General features: G+C 47.3%; 1 protein-coding gene across 2 annotated transcripts in view; it reads right to left on the bottom strand.

The window, feature by feature from the left end:
- The window catches only part of LTC4S (leukotriene C4 synthase), a gene marked incomplete at its 3' end in the record, with an annotated part of 59,741 nt that overhangs the window by 20,132 nt on the left and 19,791 nt on the right, over positions 1 to 19,818 (bottom strand). For both annotated transcript variants that reach the window (XM_029583998.1, XM_029583997.1), the window contains 1 exon segment: positions 13,354 to 13,453. In XM_029583998.1, coding sequence (XP_029439858.1) covers positions 13,354 to 13,453 — 100 coding nt within the window.

The following is a 19,818-nucleotide window of genomic DNA, read 5'->3' as shown; positions in this document are numbered from 1 at the left end:
ACGCTTCTGCTCGTGTTACGACCCACCCGAGATCCCGCAGTAGGCTCTCGACTCTGCCGGTCACCTATCCGCTCTCTTCCGGAGATTTTGACCCGATCGGTCAGTCATCCAGGTAAGCATGTACCTGCATTCCTTCCTTTCTCATTGCTGCCGCCACACCCACCCTAATTTTGGTGAAGGTCCTGGGGGCGGTTGCCAAGCCAAAGGGAAGCACCCCGCAACTGGTAACGGTAGCCCAGTATTGCGAAGCGCAGGAGCGCTGGTGATCCCGATGGACCGGGATGTGAAGGTAGGCTTCGAAGAGGTCCAGGACTTTAAGAACGCTCCCGGATGTACTGCCGTGATAACGGAGCGCAAAGGTTACGTGATCTTGTTGAAATCCAGGATGGGCCAGAATGACCCTTCCTTCTTGGACGATAAAATAGATGGAATAGCGCCCAGTATTTTGTTGGGGTGCAGGAACCGGACTTATTGCCTTCAGGCTGAGTAATCTTGTTAGAGTGGCTTCCACTGCCAGTCTTTTAATATGGGCGTGGCAGGGTCACATAATAGCTTTCTCCCGAGGAATGCAGCACGACCAGACAGTAACCTTCTCAAATGATCTATAGCACCCATTTATCCGACATCATCTCGACACATCTTTGGTAAAAGAGGAAAAGTCGACTTCCTATTTCCTCTTCCCTTGGAGAAATCAGCCCCTTCTCCTTGGAGGGCACGACTGGGGACTGCTCCCGGGCCTGTTCTTCTCTTGGTCTGTTAGTGCCTAAAGGACTGGGGCCTTTCAGAAGGACGGGTTGCTTGGAATTGTGCTCCTGTAGGGTCTAAAGTGTCGAGACCTCTGCCCCTGCCTCTACCGGGCAAGGGGCACTGGGATCTTTAACTCTTGTCTTCTGGTAGCCGAGGCAATGGTGGTTCGCCCCACTTGCTGGCTAACTTTACCATTTCATTTCCGAATAGGAGATCCTTTTAAAAAGGGCATTCTCTCGAGATTCGCTGTAGGAGTCGCGTCAACGGGCCAAATTCGCAGCCGTAACTGTCTTCCGGCTGCCACTACCGAGGGTACTCCTCGGGCTGAGGTACGCCCTGGGTCTGAGCTCGCGTCCGTCAGGAAGGCTTCTAAGGGTTCCATACAGGACAGTATAAGTTCTGAAATTATTTGCCTCTCTCGAGAGCAGTAAGCGGAAAAGTGTCACCGGTGCGCAGCAGGAAGCAATATGCAGTGTCGTCGTCGTTGCGTCAAAGGCCTGCTTAAAGATGGACTTCTGTCCCGAGTGTCCCGTAATGCCGGCCCTCCCTCTACGGGAATTGTTGTTCGCTTTGAGACAGCGTAGACCGTGGCATCCACTTTGGAAAGCGCAGGCGTTCCTTGGCCTCAGGTTCCAGAGGGTATAGGGCTTCCGAGGTCAGACCTCCCTTAAAGCTGGCCTCCGGGCCATCACGTTCCAGGTCAACCGATTCCTGGATGGTTACCATCATCGGAAAGTAGCACGAGGCTTTACGAAAGAACACCGGAATGGGCTTCTTCTTTGGTTCCGCCATAGGTTACGTACCTAGAAAATCCAGATTCTTCAGAGTCTGGGAAACAAGGGATGGTAATTCATCCTTGTGAGAGAAACAAAGCATGGTTTGGTATGGTTCCAGGTCTGGAGGGTTTTCAAGCTAATGCAGCCCCTTCTGAGGTATCCAGGTCCCTGCCCGAGACACTCTTAGTTAGGCGATGCATCAGAGTAAGGCCGGGATGGTTTTGTGCTTCTGGCCGGGATTGAACCTGTGTTGCGGCCGGGACCGATTCAGCCCGAACAAAGGCTTGCAACCATTGAAAAACACTCTGACCGGAATCCATGTTAATCCCAGGGGGAGGTCAGAGTAGGAGCCGTCCTGTGGAGAAGGCCTCTCAGAGGTGCATAGGTCCGGAGAGCTATGAAGTAGTAGCTCCAGACCCTCCTTATATCGAGACGGGCCAGGCTTCGGTCTCCCCTGGGCTTCTTTACAAGGCCGACACAGGTAGGCCTCCGGGTCAGGCTGCGTGGCTCTTATGTGGCAGGCTGTGCAAATAAGACTGCCATCTCACCTTCTTAGACACCGGTGCCATTGGATTTATGTCTAGGCGCACGAGTTTTCACCGCGTGCGAGGATTTGTACACAGCCATAATTATGCGCACGGAAGTATTTCTGCGCGAAGTTACGCGCGAGGTGAATATTTGCACGTGGCCGTAGTTAAGCACGCGTCAAACTTGCGGTCGTGCGAGCGGCACGAGTTGTGCGCGGTATGCGCGCAAGTTATGCGCATCGGCCGCCGGAACGTCCCGCGCGCAACGCCGAAGGGAAGGGAGACTGCGCCGACGACCCCAGGGTGAAAGATGGCACCACCCCCCCCCCCCCCCCCGTGAGGGTCTCCACATGTGTGGACCCTTGCACCGGTTCGGGGCCTAGCCTAACCAAACCTGCTCAACCCCATCGGTGCTCCCTTTCGACTCACAGGAAGCAGAGTCGGTCCGGCAATCCCAGTTCAGGAGATTGGAGACCTGAATGTAAAGTTTCTCTCTCAACTAATCTCGTCACTTACCGCTTGCGCATCGGACGGTCTCCAGCTACGGGGGGAGAGGGATTTACCTTCACCGCCACCCTCTGATGTGCACCCGCTGCCTTTAAGCCACGCTGGTGGCTAAGTCCACGCCGGTACCAAGGCATACTTCTGAGGGATATCTGAGATCACCTCAGGAATTCTCGACTAGGTGAGGGACCCTTTAGGTTTCACCGCAAGAGAGCGGGACTCGATCTTCTTAAGGTAAATTTTCTTCTTCTTTGTTTTACGGTGTTACACTATTCTAGTGTGTGGAATAGTGTCCGCATCTGCCGGGAGACGGAAAATACTGAAGAGCTAAGCTTCCTGCACGGGTACATGTGGAGTAACGTCAGCTTTGAAATTTGACTCCGTCTCCCATCTGCTATCGGGAGAGTACAATACCCCTTGGGTCCCGAGTCCATCCGGCTACACGCTAGGAAAATGCTGACCGGTGGGCCCTAGCACATTCCCCGAGAGGCATCGTAAGTCAAGTCATTACTGAAGCAGCGAGCACTTGCCAGCTTTGCCTAGGCCGGGTGCCTGAGCAGCAGGAAATGCAGCTGTGCTACATTTACACCACGGATGCAGCAAAACAAAAAAAAAAAAAATTGTTGTTTAACTACCCTATCACCATCTCACATTAATGCAATGAGTAAGGACAATTGTCACACAAACTAAACTACAATTTCTTTTTTCAAAAGTTGGTCACAACCCCAAAATCCCCATTGTTAACATTGGTATCTAATATTTCATAGATTCAGTCGGGGTACACGATCAGATAGATTTGTGCAACTTTGCAATTGCCAGAAGCACTGAAACACTGGTTATATTCACCTGAATGTAATAAAGAAATCATTTTATTTATACAAAAACTATTTAAAACGTGAAAACTTTGCAAAACCACTCTATTCCAGAAAGTCTTCACCAAGGGAGAATTCCTAAAACCCCAAAATCACATTTCTCCGAGGGCTTCAGCAGCTTAGGATGTGAAGATTCCAAAAACATGGCAAAGTGGGGGGAGTGGAGGGCATTGAAGGAAAGAGGGGCAAGTCGTGCACCGCTCCGACCCCCCCACCGTTCCTTTCCTCCACCCCCCAGACGTGCCCGCAGGTTCCCCAAGCTGGCCAAGAGCAGCCAGGACAGGCCATGGAATTCACACAACCAGCCAAGGAGGGTAAATGCCACACAACGGATGGGTCTGCAGGGGAGGGGGGCAGGCCATCGACAGAAGCGCTTGCCCAGGCCACTACTCCCCCCATGGACAGTGATGACACTATGCTGCAAATAGACTTGGAACAGTTAGATGCAAACCTATTTGCTTTACTGAATCAACATTTTAATTAGTTAATATGATATTAAAGCAGTCCAAAAATGAGTTCTAGAAATCTGCTGCTAAGGATTAACTTCACGATAAGAGTTAAGTGCTGATTAGTGCAAAGCATGAGATAAGGACATGCGAGTTATCCTCTCCTCTTTATTTTCTTTTCTTTACAATGTCTGAACGGTGAATGCGTACGAAGGACGCGCGAGTGGACGGTAGTTACGACCTGCCGAGGCCTTCACTGGTGCTACAGCTCACAAGTTTCAAACTTGAGCCGATCCAACCCTTTGCCGTGTCCGATTGGAAAAAGGGAAGATGTGGTGAGTGTTGACCACCAGAGGGGTCAGTCAGTCATAGAACACCAACGTACCATGTGCAATGATCCGCTCTGTCACCAACTGAGCCTTGTGGGGTGAAAGTTAAGAAACAATTAATTATAAACAAAGCAAAAAACAACCACCGAAAGCTTCTGTACTCACAGAAAGTTATGGGCAGGCCTGTCCATGGTCTTTGAGCGAAATACTGAATAGCAGCAGTGCCTCCCACAGGGTTCCTGGAGCCCATCGCTTTCCAATTATTCTTCCGCCTGCCCATGTTCCCTCCCCGACCTCTCCCCTCCCCCAGCATACACCAGACTCCTGGCCTCGCCATCGCCGCTGCCGTGACTAGGGCTGCCAACTGCCCGTTTTTGGACCAGACGGCCAGGGATTGTGCAGGAGGCTCCCCCTCTTTCCCACAGCTTCCTGGTTACAAGGAAAGAGAGCCGAGACCTGCGGTGTCCCCGCCCCTCCTGCCTCCTTTCCTGTGTTGTGATTGGATGGGATGGGGAGCGGAGGCAGGGCACGGCACAGCCCTCCGATCCCTAGAGCAATGCCCTCTGGGTCCCTCCCTCACTCAATGCCAGGCCAACAGCCGAAAAAGGGGGCTGCATCGAGCCAGCAAAGGGATAAAGGAACAGGGGAGGGGAGAAGGTGGAGACAAGCAGTCACAGGATGGGAAAAGGGGAGAAACAGAGGGGACAGAGAAAACGGGAGGGAAAGGAAGAGACACACTTGGGGAGCAAGGGAGGAAAGAGACAGAGGAGAAATGCAAGGCAGATCATAGGGAAGGGGAGAGGCACAAGGGAACATGAGGACAGGAGGGAGACTGTAGGGAAGGAAGAGAGAAGAGGCACAAAGGAGATGGGGACACAGGAGGAAAGGAAATAAAAAGAGTACGGCACTGGAAAGGAGAATGTGACAGGAGGGAGACAGAGGACTAGAGCTAGGAGGGCAGCACAAGAGAGCAGTGCACATAGGAGGGGGGGGAAGGCATACTGAGACACAGGAGGCAGAAGGAAGAGAGATGAAAGGCTGGGACGGTTTTAAAGAAACACAGCACTAACCATCCGTGTCAGTCAGGATGCAGAGTGTTTTGGACTGCACATGTAGCAGTTGGCAACCCTAGCCACGGCAGCAGCAATGGCAAGGCCAAGAGTCTGGTGTATGCTGGGGGGGGGGGGGGGGGGGGGGGGGGGGGGGGGGGAGGGAACATGGGCAGGTGGAAGACTAATCGGAAAGCGATTGACTGAGCTCCACGAACCCTGTGGGAGGCACTGCTGCTGTTCACTATTCCGCTCCAAAGACCACAGACAGGCCTGCGCATAACTTTGTTAGTACAGAAGCTTTCGCTGTTTGTTTTTTATAATAAATAATTGTTTAACTCATCCCACCAAGCCCAGTTGTTGATAGAGCAGGTCATTGCACATGGTACATTGGTATTCTATGACTGACTGACCCTCTGGTAGTCAACACCCACCTCATCTTCCCTTTTCCAATCAGACACACAGACAGAGGAAGCTGTGTGTAAGAGAGAAGGCTATGTATTTGGGAGTGTGTGTGTGTATGAGAGGAGAAGCTGTGTGTTTAGGAGTGTATCTATATGTATAAGATAGGACGCTGTATGTTTATGGGGAAGTATGGAGATGGGTGTGCATTAGAAAGGCTTGTGATAGAGAGCTAAACTCCATGTCAGAGGCTGCGGTTGATGTCATTATGAGGATAGCTGAAATATTTTATAAAACAAAGTATATCGAGGGGGGTGCTTGAAAGCCAAGTACAGCAGAGTTGCTCCCAGGGCAGCAGGATGTTAGTCCTCACATGTGGGTGACATCATCGGGATGGAAGCCAATCACGGAACACTTTTGTCAAAGTTTCTAGAACTTTGGCACATTAAGCATGCCCTGAACCCTGCATCCAGCAGGGGTTCCCCTTCAGCCTCGTTTGTAGTTAAAAGTACAAGCGAAAAATAGGATAACACGTAATCAAACCCAACTCTGCGAGGTGGCTGGTGGGTTTTGTGAGGACTAACGTCCTGCTGTCCTGGGAGAACACCTGTTACAGGTAAGCAACCCTGGTTTCTCCCAGGACAAGGATGGTAGTCCTCACACACATGGGTGAGTAGCAAGCTACAGCATGCCAGATTATAATAAGCCAAAAGCACCCAACGAGGTGCAACAGGCACAGCGAATGGGCGGGGGGGGGGGGGGGGGGGGGGGGGGGGTGTTTGGTTAGAAGGGCAGCCTGAATTGCAAAGTGCGTCGATGGAAGGAAGTTGGGTTATTAAACTGGAAACAAATTACGCAGGACTGACCGACCGAAGATGGAATCTTGTCTGCCAGTCTCGTCGAGACAATAATGAGCTGCAAAAGTATGAAGGGAACTCCATGCTGCAGCTTTACAGATGTCAGCAAGAAGTACAGAACGCAAGTGTGCTACTGAAGTCACCACAGCTCTTACTGAATGTGCTCTCACCCGTACTTGTAGCAGGAGGCCTGCTTGCTGGTAGCAGAAGGACATACAGACCGCCAGCCAGGTGGATAGGGTCTGCTTGCCCACCAAAACTCCCGGTTTGTTTTTAATCGAAGGAGACAAACAGTCGGTAGACTTTCTATGAGCTGCAGCAAGAGCACATTTACAGTCCAAGGAATGCAGAGCCTCGCTCACCTGGTTGTGAGCGAGGCTTTGATAAAAAGCTGGGAAGTATGATCGACTGATTTAAGTGGAAATCTGACACTACTTTTGGCAAGAATTTAGGGTGTGTGCGGACTACCACACGATCTTGAAGGAATCTGGTAAGCGGTGGGTATGTTACCAATGCCTGTAGTTCACTGACTGAGAGCAATTGTTATAGCAATTACAAAAATCACTTTCCAAGCGAGGTGTCCAAGCTCGCAGGAATGCACGGGCTCGAATGGCAGTCGCGTGAGCCGAGCTAGAACAATGTTAAGGTCCCGCATTGGAACCGCAGGACACAATGGAGCTTTCAGTTGTAGTCATCCTCTCATAAAGCGCCCAACCAGGGGTTGCACCGAGATCGGGGCGTCTCCTATACCTTTGTGGTTAGCTGAAACGGCGCCGATATGTACACGGATGGAGGAAGTTTGCAGGCCAGCTTCTGAGAGATGCTAGACGTAGTCCAGGAACTTTGGAATGGGGCAGGAAAAAGGATCTATTTCCCTAAAGGTGCCCCATGTAGAGAATCTTTTCCATTTGGAACGATACGATCTCCTAGTAGAAGGCTTTCATGAAGCTACAAGGACCTGGGACACACTGTCAGAGAGGTTGAGAGATTGCAGGATCAACCTCTCAACATCCAAGCTGTCAGACACAGGGCGTGAAGGTTCTGATGACATAGCACGGGGCTCAGCATTATCAGAATTGGATCTGTACCCAGGCAAATTGGTTGCTGGACCGAGAGTTCACAAAGGATGGGGAACCAAACCTGACTCGGCCAATGAGGGGCTATAAAGGTCATCGTGCCGCTGTAACTTCACGAGAGTCGTGCTAATGAGTGGAAGTGGAGGATAGGCATACAGGACATCCGTTGTCCATGAGCGGGCAAAAGCATCTCACGGTGATGTGTGGTGGTTGCGGTGTAGAGAGCAGAAGTTGTCCACTTTGTGGTCATGAATTGATGCAAAGCGATCTATGTGCGGGCGGCCCCACTGGTAAAATATTCAGTTTGCTACAGTGGGATCCAGGGGCCGTTCATGTGGGTGAAAGGTCCGGCTGAGATCGTATGCTATCACATTGTCCACACCTGCCAGGTATGTAACTCTTGGTAGCACGGAGTGGGAGAGAGTCCATGGCCCGGATCTGTGCCGCCTCCTGGCATAGAAGGAAGGAGCCCGTGCCCCCTTGCTTGTTGAGGTACCACATTGCTACCCGATTGTCTGATTTAGGCTTACCTTGTTGGAGAGGCAATCCTGAAAGGCAAATAGGGCGTATCGAATTGGCCAAAGCTCCAGAAAATTTATCTGATACTTTGCTTCCTGTTTGGACCGGGTTCCCTGGGTTTGGAGTTTGTTGACATGGGCTCCCCAACCCAGGTTGTCTGCATCTATTAGAGTGATGTGACGTTCTGGAGAATGGAAGGGTAGTCCTGTGTGAAGATTGGACTCCCTTGTCCACCAAGCTAGCGAGAGACGAAGCTGGCTGGTGACGTGGACAATGTGGGACATGGGTTGATTTGACTGCGACCATTGGGACTTTAAAGTCCACTGTGTTATCCTCATAGCTAGTCGAGCCATTGGAGTGACATGAACTGTAGACATCATGTGACCCAAGAGGGTTAGCAGGTGATATGTTTTGGTTGTTCGACGAGTCTGAATTGCCTTGGCCAAGGTTGTTAATGAGCGTGCTCTGTCGTTTGGGTGGAATGCTTTGGCCTGGATAGTGTTTAAATCTGCTCCTATGAGCAAAAGGGTGCGTGAAGGAGACAGATATGATTTGCGGTAATTGATTAGGAATCCTAATGAATGTAGTAGGCTGATGGTGAAATGGAGGAAGTGAAGCACTTCCTGCCGGGATGGGCCTCTGATGAGCCAATCGTCTAGATATGGATAAACGTGAATGTTGTTCTGTCGGAGATGAGCTGCGACGACCGCGAGGCATTTCATAAATACCCGGGGTGCCGACGCTAGTCCGAATGGTAGCACCCGGCACTGGTAATGATCGTGGCCTGCTACGAACTGGCGATATTTCCGATAAGGAGGATAAATGGGAATGTGTGCATAGGCCTCTTTGAGATCTAGACAGCAGAGCTCATCTCCCTGTTGTAGGAGAGGAAGCATGGTGCCCAGGGTTACCATGCTGAACCTTTCACTGCAGAGGTGCTCTTTTAGGGCACATAGGACTAGAATAAAACGAATGCCTCCTGATTTTTTGGGTATTGAAAAATACCGAGAGGGGAACCCCTGGCCCCACTGCAGTCGAGGCACCAGTTCTACGGCGTTGGAGTGCAGAAGACTGAAGACCTCTGTCTCGAGAAGTAGAGAGTGATTGATGGAAGCTACCGCTGGACAAGGAGTGTTCGGTGGTAGCGTGAGAAAGTTTAGACGGTAACCCAGTTTGACTACAGACGGCACCCATTGGTCCGTGGTAATTGTGTGCCATATGTTGTGGAAAAGCCCAAGCGGCCCCCTACAGGAATGGTTGTGGAAACTGGAGGTCGGCTGGACCTGTCTGCGGAGCTGGTTGGGCTTTTGGAGCCCTGGTCTGCCAAGCACGGGATGGAGGAGGATAGTAGCGACGTCATTTTTAGGAAATTTTTCTAGGATCACGTCTAAAAGACCTCTTGGTTGTAGCCGGGAACTCCAAGGGAAGAGAGGAGTGTTGACACAGTGTCATGATGGTCTTTTAATTGCGTAACTGTGTGCTGATTTTTGTCGCCAAATAAATTGTATCCGGTACAAGGAAGGTCTGATAGCCTCTCTTGAACCTCCTGGCATAGGTCAGATGATTTGAGCCATGCCCAACGCCTGGCACTTATACCTGCTGCCGACACTCTTGAGACAGTGTCAAAAACATCATATGCTGCCCTTATTGCATGCTTTCCAGCCTCGAGTCCTTTCTGAAGCATGGAATTAAGGCCTTCTTGATACTCATCGGGTAGGCTTTCAGAGAATTCCTGGATTTTTTTCCCAAAGATTCCTGGAGTATCGAGTCATATAAAGCTGATAAGCTGCTATCCGTGCCATCAGCATGGAGCCGTGAAAGACTCTGCGTCCAAGGATTTTTGTTCTTTAGCTTGAGGGGCAGAAGTATGAGGTCGAGATTTTTTTTTAGCTGTTTCAGAGCAGACTCAACAACAGATTGGTGGGGAAGCTGGCTTTTTTGAAACCCCAGAGCTGACTGGACTAAGTAGGTGGCATCACTTTCTATTCACTGGTAGAACTGTGCTTGGGTGTTCCCAGTTGTAGCAGATCAAGGAACACCTCATGAATTGGAACTGCCACAACCTCTTTAGAGGCTTTGACAAATTGTAACACCTCTACCATTTTGTGCCTGACATTCTCCTCTGTCTGTAACGTGAAAGGGATGGTTTCAGATATCGTCTTGATGAAGTTAGCAAATGTTAGATCTTTAGGAGGGGAACAGTGGTGTTCTTTTGGGGGTGAAGGCTCAGATAGGATTTCATCCGAGTCTTGAGTGACAGAAGAATCATCACCCCGGGGATCATAAGGTGCATCTCCTGCATCTTGAGGGTGTTTAGATGGAATTATTGGTCCAAATCCAGCAGAATCTGAAGGTGGTACTGATGGGAAGAATGGAGGCACCAATGAAGGCATCGATGGCATCAGCCCTTTCGATGGACATCGGGGTGGCAGGAGACACGACGGTCCTGGAACAGGTTCCGGCATCGGTAATTTCTGTACCTTATCCGAGGATAATGGAATCTGTATCTGTTTAGGTGGTTTCGGGGGTGCCGGTGGCACGGCAGGAAGCGGTGCCGATGGCAAAGCACCGAGCAAGACATCGAGACGGTCAAGCAGCGGAACCAGTGTTGTGACAGTCGCTGCCTGACTTCCTCACTCCACCCTCCTTACCTCTTTGGCAACTCCCTCCTTGGTTGATGGAAGTTTGTCTGCCGCGGCGTCATCTTGCCGACCTCCTCCGGCATCCCCGGACCGGTTAGACTCTGCCTTCCGCCGTGTTCTCCCGAGGACTAGGGGCGCGCGCACGGCCCCCGACTCAAGTACCGGCAGTGGCGCCAATCTCAGGGGCATCCCCCTGAGATGACATCATCATCTTCGAATATTTAAAGGTCTTTCATTTCGCTAACTAACCGAGTTAGCAAAGGAAGGATTTCTTACCTAGCTGCCTCCAGGTATCGCTGCGGATGGGATTCGGTCTCCACGTACCTTGCTACTCTGCCTCCTTGGACTTTACCAAGGGTACCCGCTCCTCAGGGGCCTCGCTCTCTCTTTTACTTTTCAGTCTGGAGCCGGTACTCGCTCCTCGAGGGCCCACATTCCCGGATCTGCTATTGAATATAACTTCTTCCAGGAAGTCACTGCTGCCTACACCACCAGTGAGTTACCATCTCCCTCTCAGAGCTTTCCCTGGAACCAGGTACTCGCTCCAAGGGCTTACTTCATTCCAGCTCCTGGGCTGTTCTAAGAGACTACCGTGTGAGTGTTACCATCAAGGTTCTGTTCCTGAACTCTGCATACTCTGCCTACTCACTATCTCAGTTTCTCTACAGCTCAGCCTTCCTGAGCTCACTGTTCCAGTGCCCGAGAGACTACAGCCCAGCCGGGCTCTTCCAGCTCACTACTGCCACCTCTGGTGGTTCTCAAAAACAGTTTAATAAAAGAACTTGTGTGTGTCTGTCTCCCAACTCTGAGCCTGACTGGTGGTCTCTCTCGACCACACCTATGAGGGAAGATCCCATCTGCCACCGGCCCAAGGATCTACCCACAACCATCACAAACAACAGCCAGCATGGTAGGCATCGGATCGGGTGCCAGCATAGACTGGAATCCTCGAAGCGCCTGGAGAACTGCCTCTTGGACTATCCTGTCCAATTCAGCCCTAGAAGCTGGCATCGATAGCACAGCTATTGGGGATGGAGGCTCACAAGATGTTGCCGGAGGGTCTACGTGTATTAGTGGAGGCTCAGCTCCCAGCACCGGTGCCGGTGGAGAACACCTTGATATCCTGAGTCCAGAAGGGGATGGGGCCCCCTCTCCCCGGGATTTCTTCATCCATGGTTCCGTCAATGCAGAGATGTGTCCCGATGCTCCCGTCCGGATCTTTTCAGGCACCGAGGAAAATGACATCGATGCCGAACGTACGGAGGATGGCGAGGAAAGGTCATCGATGACTCGATGTCGCTGAGACTTCTACGGCGACAGAGTCGATGAAGACTTGCGACTGTGTTTAGCTGCAGTAGATGGAGATACTCGCTTAAAGAGAACCTCCATCATTTCCAAGCATGCCCTGCAGCCTTTTGGCATCATTTGGGCATAGTTAGTGCACTGTTGGACATCACGAGCGGGGCCTAAACATAAAACACATACGTCATGAGGGTCCGTAATGGACATCGTCCTCGGGCACTCGGGACACTTATGGAACCCGGTCACCTTCTTTTTAGAAAAAAATAAAGGCAGCACGCGGTCAATGGCCATCTGGCACTGATGGAAAAAACACCACCGGGAACCAACTGCGAGGGACGAAGTAAACTTACCGGCATCAACAGGTATCGGCGATCGATGGGGGACCCCGGGATGTGGTAAATGTTTTTAATTTTTAAAGTTAGATTCCATGAGGAAAAGTTGTGAGAAATTCTCACACAGCTCCAAAGATCCACGAGGCTACTGCTGCGCAGAAAAAAAAGAGACTGAAATTTCCCTGTAGGATCTGATGGAACTTTGACCGTGGACAATTCAGGTCACTTGGAAGGAGACAGGATGCTGGATCTCGGTCTGGCATGCCCAATAGGGGCCAGTCAAAGTTCTAGAAACTTTGACAAATGTTCCATGATTGGGCTCCATCCAGATGATGTCACCCACATGTTAGGACTACCCTCCTGCTTGTCCTGGGAGAATGAGTAGATCGACAGTTGACAGGAATCTAATCTCTCCCCCCCCCCCCCCTCCCCCAAAGCATGAAGTTTATTAGTACCAGTGGGAGGCAAACTAATTAAAAAAAAAAAAAGGAGAATTCCAGGGGTAGCTGGAGACAAAGGCTAACAAGTGCCAGGATCCTCAGCACATGTTCCCACTGAACTGGAAAAAAAAATAAGAGAAAGGAAGGAACTATTGGACAAAAATATATAAAGCTGCCATCTGACTTTGAACAAAACCAGCCTCGAGATAAGCTCAGCAGCGGGAGAACAGGGAAGAGCCTGGGTTTGTGCAAGATTACTTGTCGAGGGACGATGTCACGGAAAGGTTTATGGATCTGCCCTGCTCCGAGACTCGTGGGATCTCCTCTTCCAAGAGGTTTTCCAGAAAGCTGAGGAGGAGCCTCGGGTGAATTTATTACATTTCTTCGCCATCCATGACCAACAGCTTCAAGTGAGTGAAAACAAGTTTTTGGCCAACGAAGCTCTTCGTTTGATAACTATTTTCATCTATAGGCACAAAATGGAAAAAAAATGTCCAGAATAAGGCCAAAAGGTTAAAATAAACTACACTTACTGAGCTCGGAAGATCCTCTCGAACTCTGGGCTCCCTGATGTGTTGGGAGGGGACACTTTGTACCTGCGTCGAGCATAGATCACCTGCAGAGAAAAGTAAGCTACAAAAAAAGGAGAAAGGGGAGACTTTGTCAATGTACTGTAAGTGCCACAAAGTGAGTCATCACTGGATCAGGATCCAGCACCACCAATTCTTGTAAACCTCTCTCGTTTCATTTTAAAAAAATGCACATTCACGAAGACATCGTATTAGTGTAATACATAAGATTGACGATCAATATACCGGCTCTCACGATACGTTTTAAAAGCAACAACTACTATCTCAGTGCAGTCCGTACAAGACTATGCTATACAAATTACATAAAAAATGTTAAGAGACCCAACGGCGCATGCTTTCCATGCACCGTTACTGGGAAAGCAATAGGCACTGTTTTCTGATTTGTGATTGCTGTTTTATATATTCTAGTTTTACTGTTGTATTTATTTTGTCATTATTTGTCTTATTCAGTCATTTAGTTTATCATTTGCATTATTTTAGATCTGTTTTAATTGCCATTATTTCTTAGATTTTTTTATTATAAAATGCCTTGATTGGAGATTTTCAATCTAATAACTTTGGGGAAAGGAGGACAGTTTACTGAATGGGAAATTATCACCAGCATATTAATAAAGGGGCACCGAGGTGTACCGTATTTATTGTAAGAGCCAAGAGGTTCCCCTCACCAGGATCGCTCATACTTTTGCTCCCCAGAAAGATTTAGAGGGCAGGGCAGACTCCTTTCATCAAAACATAAGGAATACCATGTTAGGGCCAGACCGAGATCCAGCATCCTGTCTCCTTCCAAGTGACCTGAATTGGCCACGGTCAAAGTTCCCATCAGATCCTACGGGGAAATTTCAGTCCCTACTATTCACTCCCAGCTCTGAGCTGTAAGAGGTGGCGCACCCCAAGCCTACCCGGCTAATACTGATTCACGGACCCCGACCTCCAGAAAATTCTCCAATTCTTTTGAAGGTTTTTTGTGGTTTTTTTTAACCCAAAGCTATACTACCTACCTTAACATATTTCCAGGCAACAAACTGCACTGCTTAATTGTGCAAACCTAATAGTTATACATTCTGAAGACCACCAAGAAATAGCCATTTTCCATTCCAGCATGTTAAACGCCTCCCTAGTAGTCAGGAGAACTTGATTATCCACTCACTTTCGAGGGAGAGACATGCCAGATAAAGAAAGAGGATTAGGACTCTCTTTCCAACGATAACCAAAGAGGACAAAAGCTAGGTACCACATCCAACATCCACAAACTAGCTGCGTGCGGTATGAATCCATTCTAAATCGGGAAAGTTCAACCCCTCCCCATCTACCTGGGTACTTTCAATTTAGTCAAAAGCAATCCTTGGAGATCTATGTCTCCACAAGAACAAAATTCAAATACCTTCTCATTTTTGGTATAGCTCACTTCCCACAGGCACAGGGAGCATATGAAATACATAGCTAAATGTATTCATTTATTTATTTATATACTTATCCCTTTGCATTTTATCAAATCCAACCAACCACGCCACGATAAAGAAAGAGGAGAGTATTGCAATGTGATTTCCGAGGCTATGGACACAAAGGGATACATTTTTAAAGCCACACACGGGTGTCCACGTTATAAAATAGTCTACCCGCGCACACACACGTGTCCGATTTCATATCGGCGGCGGACTAGGAGGGAACTTCCCTATCCCCCTAACTAACCCTCCTCCCTTTTCCCCTATACCTTAATCTACCTCCTGAGCTTCCACGCCCCGCCCTTTTTTTTAAGAACCCAGCACTTCCACGCATACCAGCAGATACGCACGTGGCCGGGCCACTAGGAAAATGCGCTCGGCACAAGTTCACATTATAGCCAGACGACTGAGAACATTTTGAAACAAAACAATTACAATCGATGACTAGATTGGACAGAAATATAGACCAAATTGTTGGCCACAAAGATGGATATTTTAATTTCAGATTGACAATAACAAATACCTTCTATACTGATATCCCTCCCCCCTGAATAGCCAGGGCAAACGATTCTAACGGCAAATTAAAAAACAGTGAAGACAACAGACATCCTTGACTAGTCCCCCGAAATAGAGAAAAAGGTTTTTAAAATATATCATTAAAAAAAACAAACAAGCAAGCCTGAAGGGCAGTATACAACATCTGCACCATCTTTATAAACATTGCCCAAATTCTAGACCATCCCATACCATGAAACAAATAATCCCGTTCAACTCTATCAAAAGCGTTTTCAGCGTCTGACGATAGCGCCATTAAAGGATGCTGCCGGTCAGCAAATAGGCAAAACAAATTGTGAGGCTACCTAGCAATATCTGAAAACATACATCCAAGTACAAACCCATTTTGGTTCCTGTGAATCACTCTCACAATTTACTCAACCCCAAAACAAGATTCTTAACATATATTTGACAGTCTACATTTATCCAAGAAATTGGTCTATACTTTAACAAACATGGGATCTTTCCTCAAACACCACCATTTTAGCCTCTCTGAAGGAGCCACCTACCACCCCTGAATCCAAAAAACACTGAAAAAAACATTTGAAGCTCGGGAGCTAATGTAAATTTAAACATCTGATTAAATTCAATAGGAAACCCATCAGAGCTGGGGATCTTATGTGGGTATAAGGACTTTATAGCCACCTCTTATCTCCTCTAAAGTAATCAGCGTATTTCAAAATTCCTTAGCAGCAGAAGCAGAGATGTTATCCACTTGCTGCTACAAGCCAAAGCATCACTAGAGCAAAACATTTCCATTGCATGCAACTGAATATCATAATCTAGAAACTGCTGCACGATTTCCTGATCGATATAAACCTTATTTCCCGAGGCCGTCTGCAATATTATCCTTATTAGCTTTAATTATTGGGATTGTTTAATATTTCTGCTGTTCTGAAATATTTTTAGTGTTTTCAGAAATTTATAACAATTTTTATAATTATTGCATGTTCTATTAGTCAGATGTTTTAAAATATTCTTTTTATTAGTATGGCTGTACTATAATTATTCATGATGTATAATTCTTGATTTTGTTTGATTTCTTTTTTTAACTATTTAATTAATTTTCGCAGCACTCTGTTACACCGATAAATTGATCTTCAATATACCAAGAATTACAAAAGAAGCACAAAAGTATAGCCAACAAGTGTCGAGGACAAGCAGAAGAGCATCCATCATACGTAGACAGCAAAAATAAACCTTTAAGTGGCCACCCTGAGTACAGTTAAACCTATGTCCCATCACGTGCATAATGCTAAGTACCCCAAATAGCCGTGTTTTCAAGGCACAGTGCAGCCTTTCGACATCGGCTACATCTCGCGCTCGACCACACCAGTGTTCCACGCAAGGATTCTGCTTCCAAAAGGGGGCAACGGTTACGTGTGCCGTGAGTTTTCTTCAAGGCCGGGGAACCAAGGACCCATCCCACCTGCCTAAACGCCCAATTAAAGATGTTATATTAATAGAATGACCGAGGATTTCAGCAATCTCCTGAGTAAAATACTTCCAAAACTGTATTTTATTTTCTTAAGAGAAATGGTAATGTTGCACTGCATATAATGCTTGGCTTGTTTCGATTTCCAGTTCAGTTTTTGACTGCACATTTCCATTTATGCTTTGTGGTCTTTTGATTCTGTATTTGTCTCCAACAGTTAACTATAAAGGTACAGTTCTAACAAGAAGGTATACGTGATGGATTCCGACCTCTAATTACACCAACACTGAAACAAACACTACCATGACTGTCAAAAACACTATCATAACTATACAAAAACATATCTTGGAAATATTACCCTTTCTACAGCAGATAATTGAAGCTCCATTCATTAATGAAGAATCGCAGTGGGAGTACAGATCACTTGTTTTATTGGAAGCCTTGGGTTATTTCAAAGAGTTTTTGGACACCGTTGCAGTGTCCAAAATGTTGAAGTTCAGCGGATATTACCCCTAATGCCCTTAAGTAAAAATGCCAGTGATATCGGGACGAACAAAAGTGTGTACTGAGCAGTGAATTTGAGCATCGGCCTTAAACATTACAACAAATATCTCTCTCAAGTCCCCTGAAGAAGTCAAATACAGGTGAAACAAAGAGGATCCTACTTCTTGGGGGTCCTATATATTTGTTCTTAAAATCTTCAAGATCACTTTTGGATTAAATCAATGTAGGAGTGGAATGTGTGAGAATTAGGAATTGAATGTATCGATTACAATGAATGAGGTATGTATATTATTTGAAAAATATATGAATATTTATGCTATGAAACGTTTGTTTTATGTGTTTCTAATTTGTTTTAATTAAGTATTCTTTATATGTATATTGTATAGTTGTGACAGTTATGGTAATGATTCCTTCAGCATTGGTCCAACAATTTACTAACCCATGTAAATCTATTTAGCTTAATGTATAAGATGTAAATAGCATCTGAAGGAGATCTTATATCCATCATCTAAAAATTATTCATGCAATGCTGTCAAATGATTTTTAACCTTTTTTTGAGAGTGGCTAGAATGGGCTACTTTCTCTTTCTAGCATATTGGACCTTTTGGAGTTTTTCTTGTAATATCTTATACCCACATTGCCAGTTACAGTTATCATCAGGCCAAGGTATACACAGGCCAGGGTTGTACCCTCTTCTTGGTTATTTAGACAAAATTTGAAATTTGTGTTGGAAATTTTTTGGCTCAGTTCTGTCGGTAATCTGTGATCCACGGATACATGATTGATAGAAAATAAAAAAATATATGTCTCTATTCTGTAAATGCAGCATTTCTATATCTAAAGAATGTGTATTTCTATATTTTTAATACCAGCACTAACATAGTGGGGAAGGAGGACAGTGCTGAGGTCAGGGTCCCACCGCCGCTAATTCACATTAATCTGAAGAAGTGGGGTCACCCTCCTCCTCCGTAACTCTTTGCTCCCAAGGAGCAGGGATCAATTCGTGGAAGGTGGCACCATCAACTCTCTTCAACCAGGGTGCCATTTGCCCAAGAGCCAGTCCTGCCTCTAGTCTTCTGGTATAGTAACAGATTTTAACGATAGGTTACAGATTAGCGGTGGTGGGTCTGTAATTTCAGATTTTAGTTCTTTCAGAACTCTAGGGTGAATGCGATTCAATCTCAGGATTTGTAACTATATACTTTGCCAACTGACTTTAGCACCTCTGCCAGGACCACAGTGGTTTATGTCATATCCTCCGAGTCATCCCCTACAAAATATGGATCCAGTGCACGTTTCTCTCCAACATTCTCTGAAGTGAAGACCAACGCAAAGAATTCATTTAATTTTTTTTTAGTATGGCCTTCTCCACCTTGAGCACCCCCCCTTTTTTTTTTTCTTATTTCTAGACCATCTCCCCCCCAAAAAAAAATACTACAACATAGTGAACAACAATTTAAAATAAACAGCATAATGAAATTCAGACCATGTAACTCAGGGATCGGCAACCTATAGCATGGGAGGCCATATTTAGTGGTGTGGCATGGTGATACGGCAAGGCAGCAGAACTGAATAGATGGGCGGAGGCGCAGACTGCTGTCAAATCAAACAGGCAGCCCTGAGCCACACACGCATCACTAGAGACTGGCGATACACATCCCCCACCCTCCACGCCAACAGTCGGAATCGCCTTTAATCAAATATCATCTCCTACTGCCACGGCTCGTATCCCGAAACCGGCCCCATAGCAGCAGGAGATGTTTGGTCAAATGCAACTTCTGCTGCCATTCACTCCGCTATACAGCAGACCATCGTGGTGCAAGAGAGAGCGGACCTCACCCCACTGGTGGCTGAAGACAAAGAGGCCTGGCAGGCAGTCCCAGACCCTATCCCGCAGTGGCCGAAGACAGAGGAAGGGTGGATCCAGCCTGTTTGTGGGTTGTGAGCTGGTGTGGGTGGGTAGATGTCTTCCTGGATGTGGATGTAGTGTGGGTTTGGGAGTCAGCCTATATGTGTGGTGTGATTGCATGTGAAAGAGAGAGCGAGCATGTGCACGTCTGTATGAATGCATGTGGGAGAGAGCCTATATGTGATTTCATGTCAAGAGTTATAGAAAAATATAATTGAAACTGATGTTTTTCCATGGACAAATAAAATTATGAAAAGAAGAAGAGAAATGTGCCTCATTCCCTCTTCTCCTCCTTGCCATACAGCCTCCGTTAGGAATACAAAACAGGCAAGGCTGCTATATATGCCCACACAGAATGTACACACTAGCTAGCGGAATACCTCACCGCAGTCACACACGCAGGACCTCATCAAATACCGAATAAAGTGACCATAAAAACTATAAATACAAACAGACAAAAAGTGAACTGGAAACTGCAACAAGCCAAACTCTATGCAATGCGACAATGGAAAAACAGAAATATCATGCCAACATCAACCAACAACATTTACAATTCACATAAC

The sequence above is a fragment of the Rhinatrema bivittatum genome, chromosome 18, assembly GCF_901001135.1.
Source record: "Rhinatrema bivittatum chromosome 18, aRhiBiv1.1, whole genome shotgun sequence".
Classification (NCBI taxonomy): Eukaryota; Metazoa; Chordata; class Amphibia; order Gymnophiona; family Rhinatrematidae; genus Rhinatrema; species Rhinatrema bivittatum.
This window is presented reverse-complemented; position numbering and strand designations above follow the sequence as displayed.